The 17,581-nt window shown below is 42.2% G+C and overlaps 1 protein-coding gene across 9 annotated transcripts in view; it reads left to right on the forward strand.

Annotated features, from left to right (window-relative positions):
* Positions 1-17,581, forward strand: part of SYT1 (synaptotagmin 1) — a 550,197-nt gene that overhangs the window by 443,119 nt on the left and 89,497 nt on the right. For all 9 annotated transcript variants that reach the window (XM_075066771.1, XM_075066782.1, XM_075066776.1 and 6 more), the window contains 2 exons: positions 324-491; positions 5,594-5,761. In XM_075066771.1, the coding sequence (XP_074922872.1) occupies positions 324-491; positions 5,594-5,761 (336 nt within the window). The remainder of the gene's footprint in view (positions 1-323; positions 492-5,593; positions 5,762-17,581) is intronic.

Here is a 17,581-nt window from a genome sequence, read left to right on the forward strand (position 1 = left end):
AAAAAAAAAATGAATTTCATATTTAACTGTAATCAGCTGTGCTTTAAAAAGCCTCTTTTCTGCTTAAAAACACACTGCCTAGAGCCTCCTTCTTCCATAATTGGTTTTGTATAGTCTATAGCTTTGCTCCATTTGCCTTCTGTGCAGCGGCTCTTGAAAGGATGGTAGATGTTTTTGTTTGCTTTTTTCTTTTAAAGCTGAGCAACAAGCAGAAAAGAAAAAGTAGTAATGACAGAAAAATCGCCATTTTTTGACTACATAAATCTTTTCTTAAATGTCTTTTCAGCAGTCCGTTCTCTCTCTCTCTCTTTCTCCCCTTTCAGCTCTTGGTAGGGATTATTCAGGCAGCTGAGCTGCCTGCTTTAGATATGGGCGGAACATCTGATCCCTATGTGAAAGTTTTCCTGCTGCCTGATAAGAAGAAGAAATATGAAACAAAAGTCCACAGAAAGACCCTTAACCCTGTCTTCAATGAGCAATTTACGTTCAAGGTATTCCTTTGATAATTATTTGGAATTTATTTCTTTGCTCATTATATAGAGTAAAGGTTCATCTCATGCTCAGTTACAGTATTGCTCGTGTCTTAGTTAGTTGGTGACCTGAGGCACAGTGGATTTTTCTGTTGCAGAAACCTTTGAGATTCAGTCTTGTGATGAAAAATGTAGTCACATTGGGCCAGATCCTTTGAGGATGTAATTAGACTTAGCTTAATTGTAGTGAGTGAAGCTATGCCCATTATTCTAACTGGGGGTCTGGCCCCTACCTTGTAGTTGGAGACTACTACAAAATAGAGTGACACTTCGACAAAGGTATATGTGAATTTCCCTAAACTAGCATTTTCTTAAAAAAATCTGTTGCAGTCTGATTTATGAATTCTGATATACTGCTCCTTTTCCCTCTCCCAAATAAATTAAAGCATGAGCAAGGCATATGGATGAAGGGAACAAGTATGAGATCAATCTTGCTCGGTTTTCCTATATTTTGACGTAGTAATGCTTTACCATGCTACCTTACATAAGAGGTGAAATCATGACCCTCAACTTACAGGGCACGTATTAAATAAATGTAGTTAAGAGTTTGATTGTAAAATTTCAGCAGCAGTATTAATAGTGACTTAAGAAAATTCTAGCCATGCTGAAAGTCCAGTTAAATGTAATAAAGAAGCGTCAGGGAGCATATTTCAAAGGAATTTTCCTAATGCGTGTCTTACTTCTATTACTTTAGGCTCTTCCATGTATATTCTCAGTCTTATAATGACAGCTCCAGTTTGAGAACAGGAACAATAAGAGACTCAGGCTATGCAATCACTCAACGAGAAAGATATCCCTAGAGGTCACAGCCACTACTGCATACATAGTCTGTTTTTCCCCTTGAAGATGTTCATAAAAATAATCCTTTTTTGGGACATTTCTTTACTGAGCTTTCCTATGAGAGTATTTAAAAGAAACCAGATCTATAAATTACAGATCCCAGGGTAGCATACGCAAGAAACAACAAACAAATCTGTCATCTAACAGGAAGACACAGTGCATAAATCATAACACTCACTCACAGGCAGATAATGTCCACTTATTTTAAGTCACAGCTTTAATAGTCACATTTTGGAACCCAGAAGGAAATGTATGCTGAAATCTTTTGCCTAACAAGCTGTGACTGAGGTGTTAGGTGTACCACAACACAGTGCTGATAGTGGGCTAGATCCTGCAGTCTTTACTTAAGCAAAACTGATGGTGATTTTGCCTAAATAAGGACTGCAGGCACCAGCTCAGTGGTATAGTTGCTTTACTTTCTGCAACATCAGTAGTTTGTCTGCATGGCTGCATACATGCATTGCTTTCGGGTACTTCAACCCAACATGATTTTATCTTGGTTTCACTGCTTTGAAGGATAAAAGCAGCTGTTCTTTGAAATAAGCCACTGTTTAAAACATTCTAAATTCTCAAATTAACACATTTATTATCATAAATGTTAAGAGGGGGAAAACTTAACCTATACAGCTACAACTTGCCCACAGTGCATGGAAATGAGAATCCAATTGAATGGGATTTATTAGCATATGGAGGTAAAGTGCTGTTGTAATTTAAAGGGTTCTCTCTGGAGGGACACCCCAGAAACTATTTCTTGGTGGTGTTGGGTGGAATAATTTCTCAAAAGGAGAGAAATATTCAATCTCTGTGTTTTCTGGGCTGCTATCCAGTGTCTTGCAAAGAGAAAAGTTCACCTCAATATCTCAATTAGTGTAAGTTTTGCTGCTGCCTTCACTGGGGTCAGAATTTCATCCTTTGTATTGTACATTTCACCTGGGGAATTCTGTACTACTGCACATGTGAATAATTAATGAGTTGTGCGTATTTTTAATTTTTTTTCACAGAAAAAAGCTGCTGCTGAAATGTTGCTGCAGTTCTGCGTTTTGCCCACCTGAGGGCACAGTGGTGCAAGAACAGCAGCAGCTCCTAGCAGAAAATAACTTCTGCAGTTCTGCCTTTTGCCCACAAGAGCGCATTGTGGCGATAGAACGCAGCAGCAGCTCCCGGCCAGCTAGGGAAAAGAAAGAACCTGCCTTCCTCACAGCACCTGTTAGCAGGGCCAGCTCCAGGCACCAGCTTAGCAAGCAGGTGCTTGGGGCGGCCACTCCGGAGTGGGGCAGCAGGTTCAGGCAATTCGGTGGAGGGTCCCTCACTCCTGCTCAGAGCGAAGGACCTACCGCTGAATTGCCGCAGATCGCAATTGCGTCTTTTTTGAGGGGGCTGCTTGGGGCAGCAAAACCCCCGAGCCAGCCCTGCTGTCAGGCTAGATCAGGAGACGGGCTACGGGGAGACAGAGTGGGGTGCTGTGGGGGGGATCAGGCAGAGGCTCATAAGGACTAGTGGGGGGAGACAGTCTGGGGCAGGGGCTGAATGGGAGTGGAGGTACAGGGCCACAGGGAGGAGGGAGGTACAGGGCCACTTGGTGATTAGGGAGGGGGTGCAGAGCTACATAGGCAGGGGGGTGGCTGAGTGAGGGCACAGAGACACATGGGGAGAGGGGGAGGGGCTACAGGGACATATAGGGACAGAAGAGCAGCTAGGTAGGAGCACAGAGACACATAGGAATGGGGGATGGGAGTGCAGGGCCACACGGGGAGGGAGGAATGTGTGTCTGAGTGGCGGTGGAGGATACATGTGGAGAGGGGGTGAAAGGACACATGGGGGTGCAGGAACACTTGGGGACAGGGACATATGTGTCTGACTGAATGGGATAGCTGCATGCACTTCCAGCTGTCAGTGAACATGAAGGTTGGCATAGACCATCTGAAAATAAGATTGGTGACAATATGCTGGGCTTGCCAGATGCCATCATTTTCTTGGACACAAGAGAGAGAAAGTCAAGACACCAGGAATGTGGTTTAACTAGGTTTCAGGTTTATTAACTAGTGGCACATCTGAAAACTAGCTGGTAATAACTTGTCCAGTGCAGGGACAAGTACCTTCTGAGTCTTTACCCACTTGGTGGAGGGCTCAGCCCCCATCTTCTCCACACACACCATTTATCTGGCCCCAGCACCATTGCAAGAAGAGATTGCACAAGGACTAAGGTAGGAGTGGGGAATTTTCCGTACTGCACCAGACATTAGAAGCCCCAACCCCATTCCCCACCTTATTTTGGGGGTGCCTTCTTCTAATCCACTTCCAATTCCTGTTTATCAGGGAACTAGACACCCTATTGAATGAGTATCTGTACTGGGCACCTGCCAAGTTGCAACATCTTGAATTTTACAACCTAACTACCCACCAAGTCCCTGGGCTGCTGAGAGAAAGGTTAAAACCCTGCTCTGCACAGGCCAGTATGGGAATGAGGGGAAAATTTCTTCCCAGATTACAGAAGGTGACTAGTGCAATGCCCAGAGCAAGGCCCAAACGTCCAGTCCTCCTCTGATCCCAATTGGAGGAATGGGGAGTATTTCCTTGTGGTGAAGAATGTCACCCTGTGCAGGGGAAAGGGCTTATAAACCTTCCGCTTATGCGTGAAGGAGCCAATAGATTTACATTGTTTCCCTTCTCTCCTAACCAATCAGCTACAGAGCCTGCCTCCTGAAGCCCACAGAGAAAGAAAACAAGAGGAAGCAATCCTGAAAGGGACCAAGGGTTTTCTTTGCCCTGATGGCCCAGACAAACCCTCCCAGCCTCTGAAGCAGGGAAGAAGAGGAGGTGGCATTGTTACCAAATCTTCTTTTAAAATGTATTTGAATAAATGAAACTTTAACAAAATACAGTGCCTAAAGTTACTGAAGATAAAAATTAAATAATAGCTAACATATCTTATCAAATTGATAGGGTACATTATGTCTAATGCACAGTGAATATAAATTTATGAAAAGGGACACTTTAATATTGCTGTAAAGACAAGCGTAAATGTATTTAAAACTTTTTGTACTGTATGTTTAAACCTACTACGCCATTTAAAAAGCTATCATTACTGAACTAATTTACAATTTTCAAAATACATTTAGCTGTTGTGTTCGTACCATGTTAATGCGCAGGCCTGTTCCCACTGAAGTTATCATAGACTTAAGCAGGATCAGGTCCTTAACTTGAAATATATTCTGTGTAATTGTTCTATAACAGTTTTTGACTAAAGGTTAAATACCATCGGGTCAGTCAATATTTTAAAAAGCAAGTGAAAGCCAAATAGTCACACGATATTTGAAGACCCAGAGTTCAAGAGACTAGAACATTTGGGTGTTCATGTGACTAAATATTATGCCATGCTATGGCTTCCCTTTTTATATAGACAATTACTAGAGAAATGTTTACTGAAGCATATGGTAATCGTTTAAACCTGCAAAATGTAGAGAATTTATTAAAATTGACCAAGCCTTCAATGCAAGTTCAAACAATTTTAATTAGGCTTTTCTACCCAACTACTCAAGTGTAGCTTACCTGAACTGCATCGCTTACCCCGAATATTAAAAATGTGTCTAATAAAGATCCTAACCCAAAGCATCTGTCCCATACCCATCAGAACAGCTGGAGAATTAGTCAGGACTTGGCCTGCTGCCACTGCAATTTCTAACCATACATTGTATCTTAGAATGAACTTTAGCATCTATGATGTGAAACGTATAATGTTGAAAAAATATACCTGGATAAGTAATAAATAGTTACCCTGTAAGAAGATGATCTAGTCTCTAATTACCTTGTGTCAGATGCAGTAAATCTGTTTTGTAGTTTCTAATCAGTCTCTGGGCTACTCTTTTCTGAGTGTTGACAGTATGATTTATTGTCAGAAACCATACTGCAGTGTTAAAAGCTCATGTATCTTTGGGGCAAATAACTGGCCTCCAGTTTGTTTCACCACACACAAAATAATATTTGAGGACAGAGGGCAAAAACTGGAGAGTGATAAGTGAGCTGCCACATTGTTCTATTGAGTGTCATATTCTGGTCTCGGGAAACAGTGCAGCAGATGACTACAAAAATATATACCTCATAATTTTCTCCCAGTTCAATTTACCCAAGATGACAGCTGGTAAACCAAAGAAATTGATTTGCTTTGCAGTGAACCCATCTTTATTGTCTGAGCTAGAGAGCTTGTCATTTTTTCTTCTTTATAGGTGCCGTACTCCGAACTGGGTGGAAAAACCTTAGTGATGGCAGTATACGACTTCGATCGTTTCTCCAAACATGATATCATTGGGGAATATAAGGTGGCCATGAACACAGTGGACTTTGGCCATGTGACTGAGGAGTGGCGGGACTTGCAAAGTGCTGAGAAGGAAGAGGTAGGAAAAACAATTGTTATCTTTTTGGCCGCATACTTTTATCATTGGCTGGTGAAACATTCAAACTAGTAAGTGGGAATTGACTTATAGCAAGAAACCTATCAATATTTCTCAAGTTAGCCTGATGGCAGCTTGATGGAACTAAACTATCTTGTAAACATGTATTGCTATCAGAAGATTTTCATGGTGCATTATATCTTGTTACCCCCTAGTTCCAATCCTTTGTGACAATATAGGCCCTATGTTGTGGGACAGACTTAAAAAGGATGACCTTTCTCTTGAGTGGGTGCAGTTTGCACCCACAACATTTGCACCCTCATTTGCAGTTGAATAGTGAGAGTGATTTACCCCTGCAGTTAATAGTGAAACATATATCTGAGAATTTGAATTTATATGCATCAGACTGTGAGGGAAGATGTTGCTGGTTTTAACATACAATCATAGAATGTTAGAGTTGGAAGGGACCTCTGGAGGTCATCTAGTCCAATCCCCTGCTCAAAACAGGACCAACACCAACTAAATAATCCTAGCCAGGGTGCGGTCTAGCCGGACTTTAAATAGCTCTAAAGATGGAGATTCTATCACCTCCCTAGGTAACCCATTCCAGTGCTTCACCACCCTCCTAGTGAAATAGTGTTTCCTAATATCCAACCTAGACCTCCCCAATTGCAATTTGAGACCATTGCTCCTTGTTCTGTCATCTGCCACCACTGAGAAGAGCCGAGCTCCATCCTCTTTGGAACCCCATTTCAGGTAGTTGAAGGCTGCTATCAAATCCCCCTTACACACACACTCTTCCCTTCTGCAGACTAAATGACCCCAGTTCACTTAAGCTCTCCTCGTAAGTCATGTGCCACAGCCCCCTAATCATTTTTGTTGCCCTCTGCTGGAATCTTCCCAATTTGTCCACATCCCTTCTGTAGTGGGGGATCCAAAAATGGACACAATACTCCAGGTGTGGCTGGAGTAACATGTGACTTTAATATGCTAGATTGTTATTATCATGTAACAATTCAAACAGTATTCAGTGATAAAAACGATGTATTAAAAAAGAGTGCATTGGAATGAACTGTACTATACCATAATATTATTCTCTCCCTTGCCTTTTACTGTCTCTAAAAATTTGTTTTGTCACAATCAGTTTGGAGAAGGACGTTTATAATAATTTGCTGTCTAAAGTGCTATGTACACATATAGCATTCTTTAGAAATATTTAATGACTAAATTGTGCATTCTGCAATGTTGTTCATACCTAGGGTGACCAGACGTCCCAATTTTATCGGGACTGTCCCGATATTTGCTTATTTGTTCCACGTCCCGAGCAATGTTAGGTCGGGACACTGGACAAAAAAGCAAAGGCTCCAGATCCCGGAAGGGCTTGCACTTTTCCCCACCCTGACTCCGCTCCCTCCTTCCCCCATTAGATCCCTCCCCAAATACCCACCCCCTCACTGCCCCATTGGCTCTCTCCCCAAATCCCCACCTCTTGCCAAGCATGCCATGCCCAGGAGACGCAGGGAGCGTGGGGCCGGGTTGAGTGTGAGTCCGGCCTGGCCCCGAGCAGGCAGGACTCAGGCGTGGTACCTGGAGGGAGAGTAGGGGGGCGGCCCACGGGGCACGGTGGTGACTGTTCTCCCCACCTGAGCAGCGGGACTCGGGAGCACCCGCTGCTGCAGCTTCCACTGCCGCGAGGGGAGGAAGTGGCCAAGCAGGTGGTGCTCGGCGGCTGCAGCTTTGGCGCCCGGGCCTGAACCCCCCAAGCCCGGGCCTGCTGCAGGGACCCAGCAGCGCGCACGCTGCGCCCAGCCCCTGGCCAGTCACGTCTGGGTTGGCTGCCCAGCTGGTGCAATCCCACGGCGGAGGCATCGGCAGCCCAGCCTCGTTCGTTCCCCTGCGGGACCCAAGTGGGATGGGGGGCTGGGGCCAGCTGCCCCCACTCCGGGACCGCCCACGGGATTGCACCAGCTGGGCAGCCAGCCCAGACACAACTGGCCAGGGGCTGGGCGCAGCGTGTGCGCTGCTGAGTCTCCGCAGCAGGCCCGGGCTCGGGGGGTTTGTGGGCACCAGAGCCCCAGCCGTTGAGCTTGGCCAGCGGCTGCTTCCTCCCCCCGCACCAGTGGGAGCTCCAGCAGCGGCTGCTCCCGAGTCCCGCTGCCCAGGTGGGGAGAACAGCTGCCGCCTGGCCTCGCAGGCCACCCCCTACTCTCTCTCCATGTACCGCGCCCGAGTCCTGCCTGCTTGGGTCCAGGCCGGACTCTCACTCACCCCAGCCCCGTGCTCCCCTGAGTCTCCCAGGCCTCCCTCCAGCGCTTGTGGAGGGAGGGGAAATCAGGGGTGGGGGATTTTTTTTTTCTCTGCTGCCATTTTTTTTCCTTCTGCCCCCGCCCCACCCCCCCGCATCCCAATATTTGACTGGGTGATCTGGTTACCCTATTCATACCAGCATATCCACATTTTGCTTATCAAGAGAACATTTTTTTCTTAAATTTTACATTATTTTTCTTTTTGATTTGTCAGATAATAAATAGCTTCCCATTCGTAATAGACAATGTACAGCAGGTTTCAGTTTTCTGGTGAGGCTAGAATGAATCTGAGTCTGATTTCCTTATTGTCTAGTTTAGCCAATAAATTGCTTTAGATTCCAACCTTGTTTTCTATGATTAGAGGGACAACCTCTGGATAAAATCTTTCCCCAATCCATGTGAAGAAAAGCTGAATACTGGATTCAGGTTCCTTGCTCTGAACAATATATTGATTTAAATTTTCTTCCTTCCCACTTTATATCTTCATCACCAGTGTCTTCTCAGATCTTCAATTATGTATTTCACAGTCTGCCTTTTCTGTGTTAACTTTTAATGACTGTATCAGCCAACAGTTTTCTGTTTTTTTCTGGTGTATACCCATTTGAAAGTCACTGCTGCATTTAGATATTTTTCTGTGGCATTTTCTTGGCCATCACATCTTTCGTAGGTTCCTCTTACTAAAAAAGTCTGTAATATTGGTAGCTGTGTATTGTGGCATGTTTCTATCCTGCTCTTATAGCAAAGGTCAAAAGCAGTGTATGAATCATATTACCCCAAGAGGGCCTGATCCTGGGTAACTCTTCTTTAAAGTCCATGCACACGGGAGAGTTGGAAATGTTAAACCAGTGTATATTTGATCACTCCACTCTGTAGTAAGTGCTATGAACGTCAGGGAATCAGATTTTTACTTCACTATCTCATGACTTCTATTTTGTCACAATAAAAGCTACAATCGTACAGTATCAGTGTCTCACACCACTGCACCTCGAAAAGCATAAAATGAAGCCAAAAGACGCATGAAAAGTATTTGAACCTTTACCTCTTTAACAAAAACTTAACCTTTTAAACAAACTATTACTCTCATGGGCAGACAGCCAGTAAAATAATACAGGTTAGTGCTGGGTTTAGCTTGTAATGTGACAGTCTGTTGAACCTGTACTTTCCATGTTCACAGTAAGATTTGACTTAGTCCCTCTGTTCTTTGATAAAGTTCCCACACTGCTAATACAAAATTATGTTAAAGTTGCTACAGACAGATGTTCTACAGGGCATGCTAATTCTGTCAGTCAAATACTTGCACAACAGACTTCTGACTTGACTGGAACCTGGCTTTTTATTAAAGGTGAAGTGAATTAATTAAAAAAAAAAAAAACATTGTTCCTGAACTTGGAAGTTAATAAATATAATAATTCATGTAAAGTACATTGTGGACCTATTTTTCAAAAGGGCAAAAACCTAGGGCTGCATGTAATGATGCACTTTATTTGTATATGCATTGGTTCCCACCAGTTCACATTTAAGTTTTTGCCCTCACATAGACAGCCTCTTACAACATTGCCCCTTCCTATTTATTCACTTTATCTCTTATTTTATTGCCTTCCCCTGTTCCGTTGTGGTTTGATCCTGCAAGGAGAAGACTCCTGCAAGATACAGACTAAGTGTCCTCCACTCCCATCAGTGGGCTGAGAGTGCTCAGCTTGTTCCAGAATCAAACCCTTAATGGCATGGTGGGAAGATATTTGTCAACATGCCATTTCCTAGACCACCCCACTCAGGCACATGCCCAGCTCAGTAGGTGAAGTTCCATGTCCAGCAGCACCAGGGCCAGGAAGGGGACAGGGCATAGCCAGGGGAGGGCCCCGCCTGCACGCAAACATGCATATTGGTGATGCTGTGACAGGTTCCTCTAAACCCAGGAATGGCAAGAGCCAATGGGCTGGAGCAGGGAGCCAGGCCCAGCTGCACAGGACAGGAAGCACTGCTACAGGATGCAGGCAGAGCTGACTCAACACCCCCCGCCCCCCCAAGAATATTTTCCCCAGATGCCTGTAGCTAGGGTAAATAACCCCAAGAATGTATCATTTCCCTCATCGTCCTTCTGTCCTTCTCTCTTTGTTCATTATATTCACTCATTGAAGCAGTTCTAAATTTGATTGCGAGGTCTTTGGTGCTACCCTAGGTTTCTATGGCACAAGCATGATGTGGAACTGATCCTGATTGGTGTTTCTAGATGCGATCACAATATAAATAACAAATAAAGATAATAGCTGTTATGCATGCAGGTCAGGTGTGCAACTGTGCATAGCTCAGGGCTTCAGTCCCTTTGAAAATCAGGTCCCTAATCTCAAACACATACATCAAAAGACCAAATAATTCCCATTTCTCATTCATTTTAAGGTTAATTCTCTTCTCTGTTGCTGCCTAATCACTCATGGCTATATTCCAGGTATCATATGTACAGAGGAGAATTTCCATTTGTACATAATCTGGTTTGATTTGGTTTCCCACTATTATTATGTGGCGACTTCCCTTTATAACCATTAGGCAATTTGACATGGAAAAATTTCCTACTGCATACAAATATTTTGTCTTGTAGATGATTGAATCCAACTGCTTAATACATTCCCATAGTAAATAGAGTAAGTTTCCAATTTCTTTTTATATCTCTGATCATATGCCACATCTATTCATAATTCCAATAAATGTGGGATATTATCACTGTTTAGGTTAGCTAAACACTTAGATTAAGTTTAAATTTCTTAATGTTAGAGGAGTTGTTCTTTTGACAATATACAGCACTGCAGTACACACAACTATCACTGCATCTGTGCCAGTTGTGGCATTTTTGTTGTTATTGTTAATTATTCTAAGCTCATTTCTTGTGGACATCTTGGAAAAAGTGGAATTTTGGAGCGATTTGAATGAGGGGAGGGTTGTTATGCAAACTGTCATGCATTTGATAGGTAAGCTATTTCACGCAATAGACTCAGACTTTACTTCCACCTTGCTCCCCTCTCCTTTCCCACACCCATGACAGACTTATACAAACCTCCAGATCCCAACAGAGAAGAGCTCTTTGTTTAACAATATTGGATTTTGCACTGTTCTTACTAGGTCTCTGAAAGATGAGCCTTGCACACAGTCTCCTCAGAATGGATTTTGTTATTCTCCATTTAGATTCTAAAGGACTTAATCAGATGAAGATAATAACACTATACTGATTGCATAAGAGTTTTGTTTTTTTTTAAACATTCACTAGTCTAAAATCACTTACGAGTTCTTTACTAACGAATTTATGAAACGTGCAGTGCAATACAATGCAGTATGGCATGATACTGTATTGTGTTCTGCAAACAAAAGTCTCACAATATACCCCCATTATAGCACCATATAATGTTTTCAAAATGTAATAAGTGAGAGGTAAGCGGGAATGCAAGAAACGAGCCAGGAGGTATCTGTATGTAGTCAATATAGGAGAGGTGCTTTCTGAATTGTGTTGTTAAAAGTGTCAGTGAGAGGCTTAGCCTGGCAGGAGGAAATTAGCATGCAGAGGGTCTCCTCTGTGTGTATATTGTGGTGAGGGAACAATCCTTCCCCACCCATCCGCATGGGTGAGATCAATGACACGGTCATTTATTGGAAAGGCAATTCTGAACGTCTTTCCTTATGTTGATAATCAGTATTTACCCCCTACCTCTTGGCCCCTCGTTATAGGGGTTGGATTTTACTTCTGAAACCGCTCAGCACTTCAGTCACAGTTATGGCTACATCTTCACTGCAGAGTTAACTCAAGTCGACTCCCCTTGAGTTAGCCTAACTCGAGTGAGAATTAATCCTTGAACTATACCGAGTGCTTGGATTACGGCAAAGAGTGGTTGTACTAGCATCTGATGAGTTGTGCAAATTCAGGTTGTAGCCTCTACTCACAGTGGGCTAGCCAACTTGAATTAAAAGTACCATCAGGCTCGAGTTATGGGTTTGTGTGTATGTGGACAGTACTCAAGTTAGGGGCAACACCTGGGTTATAACTGCTATGAAGATAAAACCACATAATCCAGTTATTTGGGTTCTATGCAATGGATTTCATCCAAAGTCTTTCTGCGTGTTTGGTCTATTATGGATCCTATGTTTGTCTTACGTTGAGCCTGATTCAGAAGAACTTCATTGCACATGCTAATTCTGGAACCTAAATCTCTCCAAGAACAACAGAGATAAATCTGTAAATGATTTGGAGAGATTTATTTTGCAGGACATTTCTTTGTATTTATATTTTCTATTTCTTGGCATTTAGCTATCAACAATGTTACAATCTGCTCCCTAATTCTTCAGTGACGATACCAAACAGCCTAATGGCAAGACCTGACTCAGGAGAATCTCTACTAAAGCTTGCTCTGAGGACAGAATAACTTACTTTTGGTGCCCTTTTCTTCTCTCCAAAGATTAAGGTGATTGGACCCTCAGGATTTGAACAGCCTTCATTGATTCAGGATCTTAGGGCATTCCCAAAATACTATTTTCTCCTTACAAATGAGGAAACATTTTAAAATAACAGTAGTCTACTTTATATGAAAATATAAGGAGTATGGATATTTTGTAATTGAGGAAAAAGAGAGCGAGAGAGACTGGTTTGGTAGACTAATAGCAAACTTCTACTGCATGGATTCATGCAAATAATAATACCTTTCAACTTGCTCCTGTCATGACCAGGATATAGGGAGTCTGGCCTAGCGGGTAGAATTAGGAATCAGGAGCCAACAGTCAAATCAATGGTTGGCACTAGAGTCAGGGGTCTATTCAGAAATTGTAGCCAGAGCCAGGGATCAAGCCAAGAGTCAGAGCTGAAGAACAGAGCCAGGGTCCAAAGTAGGGAACAAAAGCAGGGTCTGTGGTAACAACAGGCCAAGTACTGCCAAGTTGCACAGACAATTTCCCGGAACTTATTCTATGTTTGAATAGTGCACCTGGACCAATCAGAGGTCACGGGGCATGCTGTTAGTCAAGTCTTCTGTGGGCAGCACTTCCTATGGTGCTTAATTACCCAGAGTTTATAGCGCTCTGATCGCAGCTCTGTGATGGCTGCCGAGTGGTGGCATGGAAAAGTCAGTCACCTGAAGCCGTAGGTTCTAGTCTTCTGAATCCTTACAGCTTCTACAGCTCAGGTTCTACCACTGATTCTGAATCAATCTGGGTTTTAGCTTCAAATGTGCACATCAAACACCATCCTTTGCTTCAGACTTACTAAATACAAGACTGCCATTACAAAGACAAGAACAGAGTTTACATAGGCTAGATGTACAGCAACGGACCCAGGCATGTGTCTTCTTCTAATTACAACCGAACATGATAAAAATAGGATAAAACCCTAAGGAATTGGCTAAAATTGTATGGACAAATGTAATTACGTTAGATTACTGCCGTGACATTTTATAGCATATTCCACATATAACTGCAGAATGTAATGTTCATCATTGAAAAGCAAAATCCGTGTATAGTCCGTTCATTTATAATATCCATTATATGAGGAATATCATGTAATTTATTTGCTTACAACATCAGTTTAAGTTTTTCGGGCCCTAACAACTTGTCACTAAGTGGAATTATAAATAAATTGGCAATTAAGTAGATGTGAAGTCAGATGCTGAAATGCTCTTGATGTTTTAAATTATGACCCTGAAGTAAGATGTATTCCAAAGTGTGTTAATGGCAGTCATAAGCAATCACTTTGCCAGAGTCACCTAAGTGACCTCAATCAACTTTAGCATGAAGATCCTGTTTTATCTCCCTTTACATAGAATTCAGTTGTTGCACATAATAACACATACATTTTAATGAACAGCACAGTCACAGAGGAGAAAAGCATCTGATGAGCAGTTAGCCTCTTTTTTGTCCACAAAGCTCCTCTGTGCTTCTCAGCCTCTTCCTAAAAGTATCTCGGAAGAAGTCAGAGGGTGAGAATTTAATGAGATATTAGAAGCTTCCTTCTACTCTCATGACCCAGTCAGATTTGAATGCCATCTTTTCCCATCTCTCCTGGAAAAGGATGATTAATAAGTTAATGTTGCTAAATCCCTTGAAAGATAAAAGTCTCTATATAAGGATTTGTTATGCACTATGCAAGTTTTAAAGAACTGGGTCGCTCTGCTCAATGATTGCCTGATATTGGGCAGTCCATTACACATGAACTACATGCCCAGAATCCATTTTACCTTACTCCTGCTATCTTTGTGCATAATTGCTGCTGATATAATATATTCTTCAGGTTCACATGACTGGAAGAGTGGAATGGATGGAAAGACTATTTTCCTGCACCAACTCCAGCATGTAAAATTTTGGGCAGAGAATGTAGAAAAAAAAAAAGGTGTTGAAAGGAGTTTGCTTCTCTGTGGCATAGGTCAGATGTTGTTGCCACTAACTTTATATGCATCATGTGGCTGTTAACACTTCAGTACAGTGGACCAGAGATACCCCCTTAATGCTTATTGCTTTGTGAATCTCTTCATTTACTGCACATGATTAATTTTTTTTTCCTTCAGACATTTTGACAATATTTGAACTTAAGCCCAGATACAGCCCCAGTGACCAGTCCAAGGAACTCAGCTGGCTGATGAGAATCTCTGTGTGGGGAAGGAGAGAGTCTTCTTCCTAGACAGCAGAGTAGGAGCAGAGCCATTATAGCCTGGAATAAATTCTACAACCCTAATAACTTCCTTCCCTGGGGAGAAGGACTGCCAGCACCCACTGTAGAGAGAGGTGTGTGTGTTTGTGTGTGTGTGTGGACTACTGCCATCCTTCCCCTTCCATACACAATGGTTCTGCTATGTTGAGGACTCTCAGTACCTGAAGACAAGACGATGGGAGTTGGACTTCCAGGGGGACTCCTTATTTTAACACTCAAAGCAAGCTTCATTGAAATTAAAGATGGAAGATACCAATTAATCATCTAGTTTGTTGAACCCCCAGCGCAGAAACTCTGTAAGTGAGAGTTAAGGTCATTTATACAAAGAGCAGTTCACTTTACCAGTCATCTTCTGTTATATAAAAGATGGACAAATGATCAGATAGGCCTTTTCCATCTCTAATAATAATATTTGGCTCTTACATAGCTCTGTAGATAGTGATTTACAAAGGAAAGTATCATTATCCCTATGGATATGCTGCCCATGGTGCCAGACACATTTTTTAAAATTCAAGTTTTTATTTAACTGAATATGAAAATGAACTTCTGTGTTTTCCACTGTGATGTTTAATTATATATTAAAATTATTTTACATTTTTAAAATTGTCATGGTGGTGCAGAATTTTGTATTCTCATTGCACCATGCTGTGTGATAGCATTTCTCAGCAGGAGAGAGAGGGGACAATTGGCCTTTTGGAACTTGCGAGGCAGTTTAGGTTTGTGGGGAAAGCATCTTAGCTGGATTTTAAAATCACCAGCAGTTAATTAGTTGCTGTTTAGCAGGAAATTTGCACCATGAAATGTTATAACTTCAGAGATAACACCCCACTGAGATGACTGGGGGGGTGAACGCTGCCTGCTTGGAACTATTGTTTCAGGATTTGCAGAACTATATATTTCCTTCAAGGCTCCTCACATTTATGATGTCGGTAATCCTATTACACACCTTCCTTGAAGTAGTATCCTCTTTCTGTACTCCCTCTCTGGAAAGAAATGTCCATATGGTGGTCATGGGCATTTTTATGTCATAAATGAGGGATTTAATTGGCTCATTGAAATCAAAAGGGGAAAAAAAGTCAATTTGTGTGTCTTGATTCACCTCAGACTACATGGAGATACAGCGATCAAGCGTACCACAAAAACAGTAGAAAAGAAACCAAATATTCCACGGTGGAATTAAAATCTGCCTCCTTTGGGGCCTTTCTGTTTCTGGGCAGCAGTCTGAACAGAGTGTGTTCTGAGGTCAGAAAACCTTGTGGTGCTTATTTGTCAGAAACAAGTTAATTACACATTTGACTTCCACATGCAGAAATGCATCTTGAGCAAGTCTGCTGAAAAAGTACTTCCCGGCATCTATATATTTGCAGCTAGTGTTAAAACATCTTTTACCAATCAATATACAAAAAAGAATAATACCAGGCAGAGCACATTCCTGACAACGAATAATACCAGGCAGAGTACATTCCTGACAAGTGTGCAGAAGGTCAGTGGAGCAAAATGGAGTTACAACAAGAAAGGAAGGAATAGCGCAGAGAAGCTTTGCTTTTTTTTTTGTTTTTTTTAAACAATATTTTTTTTTTTGTCCTTGTTGAAGTACAGGACGAAGAATAGAGGAAATGGATAAATTCAAGTTCACTAAACTTGAATGTTTAACATGCTATGGCATTTGGAAAGTAATGTTATACAGGTTTTTTTATAAGCTTCTTAGAAACGTGGTAGGAGAGGTCAAAATGATCTCAGCTAATTCTTTCTAAAAGGTTTATGGAGAGCCTGGATTGCTCAAGGGCGGGCAGTGGTCTGTCAACCAATTGCCTCTAGGTCTTTAGTTCAGATGTTTGGTATGCTAATCATTTACATTGGTTGAAATCCAGTTCAAGGGAAAGATTCTTCCCTCTATGCTGGAGATGCATTGGAGAGGGCTTTGTCTTGCTGTGGACCTGCAGAGGGAATTCTGGTCTAGTCAGCTATAATTTTTTCTGGGGTCTCCTGGTATGCACACATTGTAACAGCAGGTCTGGCATTCTGTGCTCTGCGACATCTGGTGGCAGATGCAGAGGGGCAGTGGATATGTGTCTCTTGTTTTGTGTCTATGGGTTTGCCTGCATCCCTCTTTTCCAGCCTTATTTAGACAGCCAATCTCTGAGATGTACTGTCCAGAAGCAGAAACTGCATTCCTCGTAAATATTCTGGTCATCTCCCTTTACAGGAGTCCAAGAAGAAATGGGAACTCCATGCATTTCCCCACACTCTTTGCAAACCCATGCAGGGTGTAGCTAGATTCTGGCCCCAAGTCAGTAAGTGACCAAAAATCATTAGCTGTTTGCTGTTAGATAAACTGAGTTCATGAGCCAGATATTTGTGTCTAAATATTATAATACCCCATCATAGGTTTCAATAATTGGCAGGCTTGTTTGGCAGTCTCTCAACATAGAGATCGGCACTGTAATAGACTGAGGAAATATCAGCTTTCACACTGGTGAAATTGGTCCGCTCAAAAAAAATTTTAAAAAAAGGTTAAGGCTCATTGGTGTTGCAGTGTTCCTGCTACCCATGCTGTACCCACCCTGTGGAGAACTAGAGCTTTCCAGAAGCATCAGAAAAATGCATTAGGTTTGGAAGTAGTAGTCCATGAAAAAGAGAAATTAGTCATTTTCTTCATTTTCTTTTTTCTGGCAGTTCTTAAACACCAATTTAGACCATGTCATCGATTACCATAGTAACCTTTTAGCCTCTTTTCTGAGCCTTTTGTGTTTCAGCTTAGTTTAACAACTTGCTTAACTGACAGCTGAAGCACTTCATACTATAGCTATGATAGGTACTGGTAGCACGAATTGCCTTTTT

This window comes from Chelonoidis abingdonii, chromosome 1 (assembly GCF_003597395.2).
Source record: "Chelonoidis abingdonii isolate Lonesome George chromosome 1, CheloAbing_2.0, whole genome shotgun sequence".
Taxonomy (NCBI): Eukaryota; Metazoa; Chordata; order Testudines; family Testudinidae; genus Chelonoidis; species Chelonoidis abingdonii.